This window comes from Triticum aestivum, chromosome 6A (assembly GCF_018294505.1).
Source record: "Triticum aestivum cultivar Chinese Spring chromosome 6A, IWGSC CS RefSeq v2.1, whole genome shotgun sequence".
NCBI lineage: Eukaryota > Viridiplantae > Streptophyta > Magnoliopsida > Poales > Poaceae > Triticum > Triticum aestivum.
In genome coordinates this window covers 41208736-41223365 of record NC_057809.1, presented here as the reverse complement: position 1 = coordinate 41223365, position 14630 = coordinate 41208736, and the positions used below count along the sequence as shown (strand labels likewise).

The 14630-nt window shown below is 44.8% G+C and overlaps 1 protein-coding gene across 3 annotated transcripts; it reads left to right on the top strand.

Annotated features, from left to right (window-relative positions):
• Positions 1-230: 230 nt before the first annotated feature.
• On the top strand, positions 231-2902 carry LOC123131897 (putative F-box/LRR-repeat protein At5g02930). 3 transcript variants are annotated; one of them, XM_044551604.1, is made up of 5 exons: positions 231-369; positions 451-1351; positions 1417-1578; positions 1665-1853; positions 2530-2882. In XM_044551604.1, the coding sequence occupies exons 2-4, from the start codon at positions 482-484 to the stop codon at positions 1722-1724; spliced, it is 1092 nt and encodes a 363-aa protein (XP_044407539.1). In that variant the 5' UTR covers positions 231-369; positions 451-481; the 3' UTR covers positions 1725-1853; positions 2530-2882. The 3 variants fall into 3 exon arrangements, with proteins under 3 accessions (XP_044407539.1, XP_044407541.1, XP_044407540.1); XM_044551605.1 differs by having other exon boundaries at positions 248-364; positions 2530-2898; XM_044551606.1 differs by lacking the exon at positions 1417-1578 and having other exon boundaries at positions 2530-2902.
• Positions 2903-14630: the final 11728 nt, after the last annotated feature.

Below are 14630 nucleotides of genomic sequence, written 5' to 3'. Positions count from 1 at the left end.
ATATTTTTTTCATACAGCATACTTTGACATGTATCTAACTTTTTTTTTGAAGTGGATGTATCTAATTTTTTTGGGATAATTCAAAACCAAAATTTGAAAGAGAAACGGGGGAGTGAGCCAGTGAGGCAGTGAGTCGAATGGGCTCATGGGCCTACCGCTTTGGTGAGTGAGTACTTCCCTTTTCTGCCTCAAAACAAAAAAGAATACTTCCCTTTGACGGTCGCCTTTAAGGATTTCAGAAGGAAAATAAGGATTCTCGCAAAAAAAAAAGGATTTCAGAAGGAAAGGCGGGGAGTCCAACCTAGGATTCTCGCGGCGGCGGCGGCGATCCGGCGAGTGGACTTGACGGGGACGATCCGGCGAGGTGAGGTGAGCCGACAAAGCCGAGAGGCATCCATCCGTTCCATCTCTCCACCCTCGCGGTCGTTTGATCCTTCCGTTGCTTCGCAGCGCCGACGACGCGCGCCACCTACTCGACAGAATGCCTCCTAGCGGGAAGGAGCGCAAGAGTGCGCCGGCGGTGACCGCCACCGGCCACATCAGCGACCTCCCCGACCAGACGCTCCACCATGTGCTCTCCTTCCTCCCGGTGCAGGTGGCCGCGCAGACGTGCGTGCTCGCCCGGCGCTGGCGACACCTTTGGAAGTCCACTACGGGCCTGCGCATCGTCGGCCTCCAAGTTCAAGACCTCCGGAAGTTCATGAACCATCTGCTGGTCCTGCGTGGGCGCACCCACCTAGACACTGTTGAGATCAAATTCGATCGTTATGATGATGATGATGATGATGATGATGATGTGCGCTATGTGAACCTATGGACCCGTTTTGCCGTGATGTGGAAAGTTCGGGTGCTCACCCTTCATATCCTCATTGGTAACATTGTCTCTCAGCATCTGGTAACATTGGACCTTCATTCTGTAGCCCTACCAAAGGCCTTTCTTGATTTTGCTAGATGCCCACAATTGGTGAATCTGAAGATAGATGATTGCTTCATCAATGTCAATAAGATATCTTCCTGTTCCCTGAAGCATTTGAGCATCACTGGTTGTCGATCTGATTTGGATTTCCGAGTCCGTGTTTCTGCTCCAGGCCTTGTCTCTCTGGAACTAGAAGACTTTATTGGTATAACCCCTTTGCTTGAAGACATGGCATTACTGGAAGCCGCATGTGTGAATCTTAGTGATAGATGCAAAGATGTCTGCTTGAATTATGACTCTGGTGTTTTCTGTGGAGCTAAGGATAATACATGTAAGAATTGTGTTCCTATCAGTGATAATTGCAGCAGTGATTGTGTGCTTCTGGGTGGTATCTCACGTGCTAAACACCTCAAGTTGATATCTGAAATTGGAAAGGTATGCCACTCGTCTATTTTGTGTTGCACTATCTACATACTTGACTATACTGTTTTTTTTTCCAGCCCATTTTCACAAGAGATCTGAAACACTGCCCTAAATTTAGCAAGTTAAAGACTTTATTACTTAACGAGTACTGGTGTGAGGCTCCTGACTTGGATCCACTAGCTTGCATTATGAAAAACTCACCAGTTCTAGAGAAGCTCACTCTTCAACTCTTTTCCAAGGTATAAATCTTCTAAATGGACAATTGCTTCAGTGTTAAGAGTTATAATCAGCTGTCCATCTTGGTTATTTTTTTTTCTTACCACAGGGACCAAATCATGAAGTGGAAATGAAAGGCCATAGGGACCAAATCATGAAATGGAAATGAAAGGAAGCTACAGGTCAATGGAGGGACCCTCTGCAATATCAGAGCACCTTAAAATAGTTGAAGTCAAGTGTAATGTGGTTGACAAGAGAATTCTCAAAGTTTTGAGGTTCCTGTCTGCACTTAACATGCGTAAGCTAACTAGTTTACATACTCTCTGTATACTGAAATTACCTTTCATATGTGCGAAAAAAAACGTAAGAAAGCAGGCAGCAGATAAGAAACTCGTGAAGAACAGTTTTGTAGGGGTTCCAAATTGTTTGGTCAGGCGTAGAAAAAGGAACCAGTATAATTCATTATGTCAGCACGAAGGATGTGTAGTTTAACCGTTTTGCGGAAACAGCAAGTGTAACCAATATGTGGACTTGTTGATTGGCACTATCTTCGGAAGTTGACTCAAATTATTTGCTACTTCCATAGATCTTCGGAAGTTGACTCAAATTATTTGCTACTTCCATAGACTTGCGTGGGAGCCATTACAATTTGCATTACATTTTCTTCAAAAATATGTATATAGTGTATGCCATGATTGCTTATTTCAAATTTCATTTGCCATGAAATTGCTTTTGACATTTCCTGCATTCTCGTTTGGAAGCAGTTTAGCTAGATATTTCGTATTAGATTATTAATCAGAAATGGCTGTATAAAATATAATGTAACTGAGACAGTGAATCTCCATTATACATTCATACTTACTGAACTATGTTCCAGTAGCTTCGTATTCTTTGTTGAGTAACTGAGACTATTTTTTTTATTAATTAATGCAATACATCAGACTCTTACATATTTGTTTTTCATTTCTGTACAGGATTCAGTTTCCAGTAAGGGTGAGAAGATCCGGGTTGTTGTCGATCTGCCATGCCTCGACCATTAGTACACACATATAAGCATCTTATGTCAATTCTACTCAGAGGAATGGTGTACAATCTGTAGTATATCACTTATGAACTCTAGGCCATCTAGCTGGACTTGGTTTTATGGTATCTTGTAGTTTCTGTTACACCCTAAGCGTTTCCTTTTTGGCTTGGACCCATGACTGTTGTGTTATGACGCGATCCTTGTATTTTGTCTCCTGAACTATGACATGGATGTTTGGGAAAGTGGCGCAAGAGGTGTAGAGTTGCGTATATTGCACTTTTCGTTTCACTGCTGTTGATCTATTTTTCTGAAGTTGATATAGGCAGAGAAAACCGAAAATGAGCTGCAGCTTTGAACTTATGTTACGAGCAATGGGAGGGATACCCAGCAGTTGCTACTCTGAGTGATCTCCGCCACCCATTTTCTCATCCATATCTGCTGCTGGCACCTATGGGAGCACGGGAATGGCATGGTCTTCAACGGCAAGACGCTAACCTATGGCAGCAACATCTCCTGCACAAGTTGCAGGGCGATGCCAATGCTTGTATCTCTTGCCACGACATGGGTTTCTTGCGTGGTCTTGAGATTTGTAGAAACATCTTGATCAAGTTGCCTTCTGAGTACAAGTTCAGATGGAGAATTCTTCCTTGATGAACATTCTGAACAAAAGTCGCATGCTCTCTGTTTATCTCCCCCCTCTCTCATACTTCAATATAATGGTCACATGAGCCGATTCACATGATGCAATTCCTGTAAATAAACGTAAAGAAAAAATTTCAAACACTATCATAGTTTGATTGGCTTTGTTTTCTAGTATGTGTGGTTTGAAATAGGATCTAAAAATTCGTGCCTAGCTAGGTTTGCATTGTAGACTGGTAGCAGATGGTAGATTCAGAACAACCCCTGTACCAAAATCACCAAAACCTGAGACAGCAGCAAGTAGAGCTCCCACAAATCAGTTCAGCCAATATAAAGCAGCATTAACCACAGGATATGACAACCAGAAACCAAGGAGATCGAAGGACGGTTGATCTAGCAGAACTTATAAGGTTCCCCTGGAAGACGGATAGCATACGATAGGAAACACGATCCATCAAGTCTAAAGATGGCTACTGCCAACCCCTCTTCATAACATGAAGCAAGTCAGGGCAAGCAGAAAGGTTTTACCACGAGATGCTACAAGCATGTACGTGCAGCACTTCAGTTCAGTTCACCCTAAGCAATCATCATTAGATCCACTTGTCATCAACAGCTCCTGCTGGACGCTTCAGCCTCCTGCTGGGTAAGTGTGTCTTCTCATCTTCTTGAGTCGCCACCGGAGAAGCTGGAGTTCCTGCCGGTGGGCCTGGCAGAGTGGCCTTGCCTGGAGTCGACTGAAATGCCTTGGCTTCAGTGACTGGTGGTGCCGCGCCTCCATCAACTGCTGCTGGTCGATCACGATTGCACTTCTTGAAGTGCATCCTGCAGATCAGTTCAGCGTGCTCCGTGTACTTCTTCCTCACATAGTTATCCATGCACTTGTTGTAGGAGAAGTCTGTGTGGGTCCCATCTGATGACACCACGTAGAAGCACCGACTTTCCTGGAAAATGTGGTGCTTGTTAACCTGCCAGATATCACACCATGAGCCAAATTAATATCTTGCATATATTATTTATGATGTCTAACAGATTAGATATAAAAGGAAAAAACGGATTTCCACATCTGCTCTTCGCAGGTTGTATGGTGTTTATGAAGGCAGATGCGTGGAGTGCCACTCGTTTAAATACAATCTTCACTTTGTACTCCCTCCGTTTGGAATTACTTGTCTTGGATATGGATGTATCTAGAACTAAAATACGTCTAGATACATCCATTTCTGCGACAAGTAATTTCGAACGAAGGGAGTAGTTCGTACAGTGCTGGATCGGGTCAACGTGCCAATAAGAAGAAAATTTAATTTATTTTATCCACAACTGTCCAGATGCTTTGAAGGTTCATGTTCAGAGTGCTGTGCTGTGCCCTCCTCCCCCACGGAGAAACACTTGGGTCTGCCTACTGTGTCGCATTTTGAACACATTTGTGGAACGGGCCAGACCAAGGGTGCAGGGATGGTGTGAGAAGAAACTATCTTGATGTTAGCATGCCACATCCAAGCTCGGAGCTGCAGGTTTTTTTGGCATGGCTGGGCGAAAAGTCCGGTTTATTCTCGGTACTGTCAGCCTACAGAGAACTAGCTGTAGGAGGTTCAGATGTTTTAAAAGAGGTGTGGAAGTGGAACTAGCTGTAGGTAGTTCAGATGTTTTGGAAGGCCTTGTGTTTTAAAAGAGATGTTTTAAAAGAGGTGTATAAGTGGAAGGCCTTGTGGCATATACTCCCCTGTTTTGGCAAGTTGAATACAGAACACATTCAGGAGGAGTTAAGCTTCTGCCCTTTATGTGGCCGTATGGAGGAGTCACTAGATCATGGCTTATTGAAGTGTGAGCATGTCCCTTTTCTGGTGTGCTGCGCAGGAGTTCTTCGGAATCGATATGCCAGTTTTACACCCGGAACTTGGACGCAGGGTTTTACAGTCTTCAGAATAAAGGTAAAGGTGCTTAACCTAAATAGAAAAGATATAGAAGGCAAAAGGTAGCACAAGAATTCATACCATTATATGATCAATTCCACCAGACACCTTCTTTTCCTTTTCTGGGTGGTGCTCCGGAACTTTCTCTATCATAAACTTTTCATCCTCCAGGGGAAGTCTTACGCCATCACTGCAAAATTTAAGATACGGAATATATTTAAGATGGTATGAACAAAATAACTGTTTTGTATACCATGAAACACACAAAGCAAATCGTGAAATAATTTACCAAGATTCACGGAAGATCTTTCTGACCATTGTTACAATGGGTTCAATTTCTCGTAGAACCTTTTTTGCCTCAGCTGGTAGCTTATACTGTGGCCTTTGAGGCCTCTCAAAAGGTCTTGTTGGGAGCCTGCCTGGATTATCTCCTTGGTCCCTCCGGTTTTCTTTGCCATCCCATCCATCCGATGGAGCAGCACCCCGCACATTATCTGACGGTGAAGCAGCCACGTTGCCCCAGAACTCCTGCTGTGCAGTACAAGTCTGAACCTTCGCTGCCCCACTCGAAGCATTCCCTGCATCCACAGGCTCCACAGTACAAATTTTAGCTGCCCCACTTTCCCTGGAATCATTCTTTCCATCCATATGATCTGCATTATAAGTTTGAGCTTTCGCGGACGCACTCCCCCAGGTGTCATTCTGTGCATTCATATGCTCTGCAGTAGAATTCTGAGCCTTAGCTGTCACAGTACCCCATGTATCATCTTGTGCATCAACGTTCTCCACTGTTGGGCCTCCCCAGTTACGAGAATCATTCCCACCACGTGCATTTTGTTCCCAGCTTGCATTCATCATTGTGCCATTTTCCCATGAGCTGCCCCTATCAGTAATTTGCTGTTCAGGATTATCTTCAAAAGTGGGCATACCATGGGTCCCATCCCGTTCCAGTGACAAGCAAATATCATCCATCGTGTTGTCTTCAACAAGGTAGTCCACATCGTCCAAGAATGTGTACGCAGCCTTTTCTTGGTCGGTCCTCGCGATGGCCAGGAAATCATACAGACCGTCACCATACTCCTTGTTGCTTTTCAGCTGCAATGGTCAAATCTATTAGATATAATAAAACCACAATACGGGCCAAAGATAGAGAAATAGGCTAGAAACTCCCACAAAAAGAACGAAACATCCAGCCATTGATTTCTTAGTACATCACAACCGTTAGATTTACATAACCACGCCAAAACAGATTGTAACCATTAGATCTACATAATCGTACCTAAACAGAACGCATCCATTAGATCTTCATAATCTATCTTCTATTATATATTAATGAAACGAAAGAAAACGAACAGACAAGATTTAAAAGCATGGAAGGAAGGCTGAGATTTATAAAAATCTTGGAACCTTTACGCTGGAAGGTTTGTCACAAGTCAAGTTGAAAGTTGTGGTTGGATTGCAATAGGAAAGATCCTCAAGAACTATCTGAGTTACAAACTTACAATTACATCAATACATAAATAAAACTATGTGCTGCAAAATATTTGCAGATTAAAATAATGGCTTTGCTTTGACGTTAGGTACACACAAATTCAGAACAACATAGCTCATCGCCGTGGACATGATCATGCCATGGGGATAGAAGCGACAATGCATGTGTACTCGACATTCTCTAGCATTCATCAGTGGCCCATCAATTATTGAAGAGTGCTGCCTCAGCAACAAGCCCTCAGGTTATTAGTATGCATCAACCATGAGTCAGATAAGAGAAGAATACAAACACTCAGCGACACAAGGACTCACTACGGAATTAGTAATGTAGTACTCCCTCCGTTCCAAAATAAGTGTCGTTGGCAAAGCTGAAAGCAACAGAATTCTTATACGTAGAAGAATTCTGTTGCTTTCAGCTTTTGCCTCATATATGAGCACAACCCAATCTTATTGAAAGAAGTGTCAGTTAAACGAAGCACCTACTGACATGCATGCTGCAAAAGTGAAAACAGAGCATTTGCTAGCCTATCGAATTCTCTCCAATTATTTGCACTCTGACCTCACAGTGCCAAATATAATGATCCAAACATTTGAATTGATGAACTTGTTTTTATTTAAGTGGTCAGTTTTTGGCGTTGCATATTGAGGAAGTTCTAGCACCCTTTTCTAGTTCTGTTAATATACACCAATACTTACGTTGCTTCAGATGGAGAAACAACAATTCAACTAATAGGAATAAGTTATGCATGCATATAAGCATATGGAGGCATGCCATTGCAGTAAACAAAAAACACAAGTGCAATAGGAGAAGTGCCAAAATGCTGGTGGAGAAAGGGTCACAGTCATCTATGAGCAATCAATCGTTTAGATTTAGTTTTACAATTTCACAAGAAAATGTTGTGGGAAAGGAAAACACCGAAAGATGAGGGTGGAAGAGGAAAAACTAGGTATTTAGCTACACCATTTATAAACATTTATATATGGGACTGACATACCAATGTCAATGTAGTTGTGAACCTAAATCCAATAACAATTAGTTGCAGCTATGAACAACTGACAGAATAAATAATACAAATATTGCACTATGTAGTCAATCTAGCCGCGCAAATTCTCTGGTCACCCCCCGCTAGTTAAAATATAAAAGTGTAATTTCACATGGTTAGATAATGCAGTGGAAAAGCTTTGTAGCAACATTCAATTCTTTTTGTAGTAAGACAGTAAATTGTTTGACTGGCCGTACCATCTGAAGAACTTTACCCCCAACAAATACTGACTCAAGCTCCATTACTGGTATGAATAATAAGCTCTGGCGGGTTGGAAAACCAGCTTACCTGATTTTCGTTCCAAAGAATCTGAAAACATGACCCAGTGCCAAGTGTTGAATGCTGCCCCATGAACATGATGAGACCACACAACCCAATGAATCAGTATGGCATTTCTCTGCAGCCTTCTCGAAGCATTTTATAGGGGTCTACAAAAGACAACCAGGACATCAGCATAGCGAGGTGATAAAACAAATGAAAAAACAATCTCAGAAATAAACTTACAAGCAAGGTGGACTCTGCAAAAGGTGCTTGAACTTTTAACGAACTTAAGGTCGCCTTGTAACCATCACTGTGGAACCCATTCAAGTTCCCAGTGCATGTCATGCTGTTTGCCACAAGTATCAAATGGCCCTTCAGAATTCCTTTAGCAACCGTCTTCATACTTCTCGAAAGACGCTGCACAAAGCATCAAACAAAAAAATATCTAATGAAACAGGGCATAAAGATAAAAGTTGCCAACAGGCGCTGCACAAATCAACAACCACAAAACAGTTGGAGAAAAATTGATTTTCATAATAAGAGTTACAACACTTGGGTCAAACAGGATGAAAGGTAAATCACTAACCAGCAATACATGTCAGATTTAAATGAATGATAAAATTTAGGATGTTTGTAAGGATACTGAACCAAAAAATGGAACCAAACTGTACACTTAGTATGGTTTTGGTTTACGGTATGTGTGGAAATCAAAAAATCATATGGCCTCGGTTAGTTTGGTATAAAAACAGAAAATTCTAACCAACTGCCAAACTCCTCTTATAGCCAGATTCTCCAACCGTTGGAATTTGGGCGCCTGGCTTCAGGATGGTCAAGCCCAACAGGCAGAGACACTCGTGCCACGTAGCCATCTTCCAAAAGAGTTGTGAGAGCAATGCGGGAACCCTAGTAGCCGCTGCCACAGGAGGAATATTTGGTCCCCTCGGCTCCAGATGCCATCTTGGCACTAAGAGGTGGGGGCATCTCGAATCTTCAAGAAATTTATAGTCCTCGTTAGCATTCAGTAGTCATCGTGATATTTTTGGGAATAAAATTATCTTGGTTTTTTGTGGCGGTGCCATGGAGCCAGAGAGGTTGGCGTCCTCGCAGAACCATTTTTCATGAAATACTAGTATATCGTACCATACTCTCAGCTAAATTGCATGCATCTGCAGTTACATACAAGGATATATGTTCATCATCAGAATGCACAGGTATAAATAGTGCATGGGAGGACCCACAGGAGGAGTACACACTAGAAAACAAGAGCTTCAGTGTTCAGTACCTGGCCCTAATACCTTAAGCACAGGAACTCAGAATACAAAACCAAAGGCCACACATGTTACGGCATATCTCTCTCAAGGTAGTTTTGGTGATTGATGACAACATGTTTGCGGACTAATCTTGTGCTTTGAATAATTCACAGATTCTCCCCTGGCACGAGACGCTTTCTTCCCCTCGGAGTGTATTTCAAGACGGTGTAGCTCTTTCGTTTCTTTCTCGGTGGACTAGTTGCGTAGAGGGCACCGTACTATCAAGAGGGGGTCCGCTGGGGTTTTGCATGGGTGAAATCATCACGTACACATCAGCTTCTCACCCTCCGAGCTTTTCCTGTCCATTGAAGAGATCTCTCCTCTCTTCCTTGTTCTGTCTGGGTCTAAGCGGCAGTACCGCGCACCCAGCGGTAGTACCGCTGAGAAGCCACAAGCGGCAGTACCGCTTCGCAGCGGTAGTACCGCTGTGGCTCCACAGCAGTAGTACCGCTGGGGGCCTGGCACATCCGCCGTGTCCTCAGCTTTTTTGAGAGATCCCTTCTCTCTCTCGCGCGCGCCCCAGCGGTAGTACCGCACTGCCTGCGGTACTACGGCCGAAGGGTCACAAGCGGCAGTACCGCTCCACAGCGGTACTACCGCCCTTGACCCCACTGCCGTAGTATCGCTGGGTAGTCTGGCTCCTACCGCCTCGATTCGAGAGGTCTTTTTCTCGTGTCGGGTTTTGCGGCACTAGTCACGGTTGTAGTGGCGGTAGTACTGTTCCAGGAGCGGTAGTACCGCCCTACCACCGCGGTAGTACCGCTATTGGGGTCCGTTCCCTACTAAGTCTCCTCAGCGCGGCAGTACCGCAGGGTGGCGCGGCAGTACCGTCGCCTGGCGGTAGTACCGTCGCCTGGCGGTAGTACCGCCCCCTCTCAGCGGTAGTACCGCCCTGTGCGGGGCTGGTTGGTGGGGGGGCAACGGGATTGTTGCCCCCACTATAAAAGGGAGTCCCTTTCCTCCTTCTCACTTACCTCTTCCTCCCCCAAAGCTCCATTTATTGCTCAAGCTCCATTAAATACCCCAAGCTTCATTTTGCCCGATCTATCTCCCTAGCCAATCAAACTTCTTGATTTGCTCGGGAGTGGTTGAGAAGGCTCCGATCTACACTTCCACCAAGGGATTTTCGATTCCCCCACTCATCCCTAGCGGATCTTGTTACTCTTGGGTGTTTGAGCACCCTAGACGGTTGAGGTCACCTCGGAGCCATATTCCATTGTGGTGAAGCTTCGTGGTCTTGTTGGGAGCCTCCGATTAAGTTGTGGAGATTGCCCCAACCTTGTTTGTAAAGGTTCGGTCGCCGCCTTCAAGGGCACCAATAGTGGAATCACGGCATCTCGCATTGTGTGAGGGCGTGAGGAGAATACGGTGGCCCTAGTGGCTTCTTGGGGAGCATTGTGCCTCCACACCGCTCCAACGGAGACGTACTTCCCCTCAAAAGGAAGGAACTTCGGTAACACATCCTCGTCTCCACCGGATCCACTCTTGGTTATCTCTTACCTTTACTTGTGCAAGCTCTTTAGTGTTTCTACCCTTGCTTGCTTGTATGCTTGTTGATATTGCATCATATAGGTTGCTCACCTAGTTGCACATCTAGACAACCTACTTTGATGCAAAGTTTAATTTGGTAAAGAAAAGCTAAAAATTGGTAGTTGCCTATTCACCCCCCCTCTAGTCAACCATATCGATCCTTTCAATTGGTATCAGAGCTTCGTCTCTTTATTAAGGACTTTACCGTCCAAAGAGTATGGTTGATACCGTAGACGGTGTGGAGGAACACTCCGGTGTGAATCCGATCTCGTCTACGGGAGATGGGGGAACTTCGGTCTCTCGTGAGGAGTTCAATGTGGCCTTGGAGACATTGAAAACCTCCATGACGACCGAAGTTGAAAGCATGTTTACTAAATTTCTTGAGGGGCTTAAACTTTCCACCGCACCGTTGAAAGTGGGTGATCCCGCCAACAAGGTGTCGGATGCTATCCCCGACAAGGGGGAAGCTAGTAGTGAAAAGGCTCCTTCTTCTAGTGGCAAGAATGGCACCGGCATCTTTGCCCATGTGGAACCACCACTTGTTTATGGTGGACCGGTTCCCTCCACTCATTTGAATCATGCCGGTCCTCCCCCTAAGATTGTGAAAAATGAGGATTTTGATTCTTGGGTTTACCACTTTAAACGTCATTTAAATCATGTGAACACTAACCTTTGGAGAATCATTGAAGAAGGTTTCTATCCACATGATCCAAGCAACTTCACTCCTCGAGAAGCCGCGGACAATCAATTCAATGAGAATGCTCTCTTCATCATTCAAGATGCAATTCCACCCGAAGACCTACCTCATCTTCGTCCCTTCGCCTTGGCCAAAGATGCATGGCATTGTGTCGTGTCTCTCTACCGGGGAAGTGCAAGCATTCAACGGTCCAACTATGAAGTGGTACAAGATGAGGCCGATGAGTTTGCAATGAAGGAAGATGAAGAACCTCGTGAGCTTTATCGGAGAGTAACCAAACTCGCGGTCTCACTACGAGATCACGGGAGCAAGGACACGGATGACAATTGGATCAAGCGCAAATTCCTCAAGGCAATGATGCCCTACCACAAGGCCATGTCCTCCGTCATTCGTCAAAGACCGGACTTCCACACTTTGACCTCAAGCGAAGTGTTGGATGAGTTTGTGGCCATGAACATTTTGGACAAGACCGCCGACAATGCGGTGCTCCGTTCTCAACGGGCAAAGAAGCCTAACCTTGCATTGAAGGCCAAGCTCACCGTGGAAGAAGAAGAAGAGGAAGAAGAGGAGAGCAACCCCGAAGATACGAAGTATGCATATCATGAACACATGGCACTTGCTTCAAGGCAATTTTGGAGCAAGAAAAACTTGAGGCCCAACTTTAGCAAAAACAACTCGAGTGGCACAAGAGGCAAGCAATGTGTAAGAACTTGCTACAATTGCGGCAACGTGAGTCATTTCGTTGCGGAATGCCCGTATGAGAAGAGGGAAGACAATGGTGGCAAACTCATCCGAAAGGACAAGGCCAAGTCGTTCCCCAACAAGAACAACTTCACCAAGAAGACTCCTCCCAAGGCTTTGGTTGTGCAAGAAGAGTACAATGAGGATGATGACGATGATGAAGATGATGAGTCGGTTGCCATGGCCTCGGTTGCCATTGCAACAACGTCATGGGTGTCTCTCTTCGACTCACCCAACGAGAGCATCACCGCCAAATGCCTCATGGCTAAAGCCACCAACAAGGTAACCTCCAACATCAAAACTACCATCATTAATCATCCTTCCCCAACGGATAGCATTAATGAACTTGAGGGAGCTAATGTGGAGGCTAACGAGTTTGAGGCTTTTATGGGCAAACTCAAGGGAAAATCCAAGAAGCACTTTGTTGCTCTCTTGGAACAACTTGGTGAGGCCAATGACATGATCGAGGCTCACGAAGATACCATCTCTAAGATGGAAGGGCATAGTCGTGACTATGCCGATGAGATTTTGGATCTTTCCAATGCTCTTGAGGAAGAGCGTGGTCTTCGTTTGGCTCTTGAGGAGTCACACAACGTTCATCATGCTAAGTTAAAGAAAGATTATGATCACGCCCTCATTGTTTCTCGTGTGCTAAATTCCGAGAAGGCCAAACTCGGGGTTGATCTTGCTAGACTCAAAGAGGAGTTTGATATACTTGACAAGGCCCACAAGGCCTTGAAGGGTATTCACGCTAGTCTCAAGGAGTCTCATGATCAACTCCAAGTGAAGCTAACTAAGGAGAAAACAACTTTTCCTCATATGGTTTTAATTGATAATGCAAATGCTACTAACCCGTGTTGTGAGCATATACATCTTGTTGAGGAAAATGCTAAGTTGAAGGAGCAACTTGAGAGAGGTCTTGTGACTTGCATACAAGGCAAGAAGAACCTCAATGATCTCTTGATCAACCAAAAGGGAGGTGTGGCCAAGGAAGGGGTTGGGTACGTGCCCAGCTCCAAGAACAAGAAGAAGAATGACAAGACCAAATGACCTCCTCCCCTCATGCAAACCTTTGTGAGGGAGGGAGAGAGTGCCCCCGAGGAGAAGAAGAAGAACAATGTCAAGAAGGGCAATGTCATCCCTCCCAACAAAGCCGACGATTTTAATCCTTCTTATGTGTTATGCCGTGCTAGTGATGGGCATCTTTATGCCAAATTTGTTGGTTCTCTTCATGAGTACATTGAATGGTCTATTTGGGTTCCTAAGACCCTTGTTACTAACATCAGAGGACCCATTACAAAATGGGTACCTAAAACCAAGCATTGATCTCTTGTAGGTGTTTGCTTCCGGAGGTGGATCATGGTTGCTCGATAGCGGAGCTACAAATCATATGATCGGAAGCAAGGACTTGGTGGTGGACGTGCACAAAGTTCCATCTATGCCCACCAATGTCAAGTGGGATGACGCCTCATCCTCTAAGGTATTGGGACTTGGCAAGGTGGTCATCTCTCATGATCTCACGATCGAGAAGGTCATGCTTGTTGAGTCCCTTGCATACAATTTACTTTCCGTTCGTCAACTTGCAATCATGGGCTTTGCCACTTTCTTTGATATCGATACCGTGGCCCTCTTGTGGAGCAAGACTCTTAAAGTAGCTTTTGTTGGGCATGTTGAGAACGGTCTATATGTGATTAACTTTTCGGAGCGACCCACTAAGACCGCGACATGCCTAATGGCTAAAGTTGATGTGGGATGGCTTTGGCATCGCCGTTTAGCCCATGTCAATATGAGATCTTTGCAAAGTCTTCTCAAGGGGGACCATGTCCGTGGACTAACGAATGTTAGTTTTGTTAAAGATCGTGCTTGCAGTGCCTGTATCGAAGGAAAGCTACATGAGAAGGCTCACCCTCCCACGACTATCATTTATTCAAAGAGGCCCTTGGAGCTCCTTCACATGGATCTTTTTGGGCCCCCATCCTTCGATAGTCTTGGAGGTAGAAAGTATTGCTTGGTGATTGTGGATGACTACTCAAGGTACACGTGGGTGTATTTCTTCAAGAGGAAGAGCGAGAACCAACAAACCGTTATTGACTTTGCAAATGAAGCACAACGTCAACATAATGCAAAGATCTTGACAATGAGAAGTGACAACGGCACCGAGTTCAAGAACTACACCTTGGATGAATTTCTTAGTGATGAGGGAATCAAGCATCAATATTCCGCACCATACACTCCTCAACAAAACGGTGTTGCGGAGAGGAAGAACCGGACGTTGATGGATGCGGCAAGGACCATGATGGCGGAGTTCAAGTCTTCATACAACTTTTGGGCCGAAGCCATCAACACCGCGTGTCATGCATCCAATCGGCTCTACCTCCGCAAGGGCTTGAACAAGACTCCATATGAGATACTCACCGGTAACAAGCCCAATC

Bases quoted from the DNA above. Each gene is read 5' to 3' on its own strand.
- LOC123131897 (XM_044551605.1), top strand. From the start codon at position 482: ATGCCTCCTAGCGGGAAGGAGCGCAAGAGTGCGCCGGCGGTGACCGCC. The intron at 1,352-1,416 runs GTATGCCACTCG...TTTTTTTTCCAG, and splicing joins TGATATCTGAAATTGGAAAG to CCCATTTTCACAAGAGATCT. The intron at 1,579-1,664 runs GTATAAATCTTC...TTCTTACCACAG, and splicing joins CTCTTCAACTCTTTTCCAAG to GGACCAAATCATGAAGTGGA.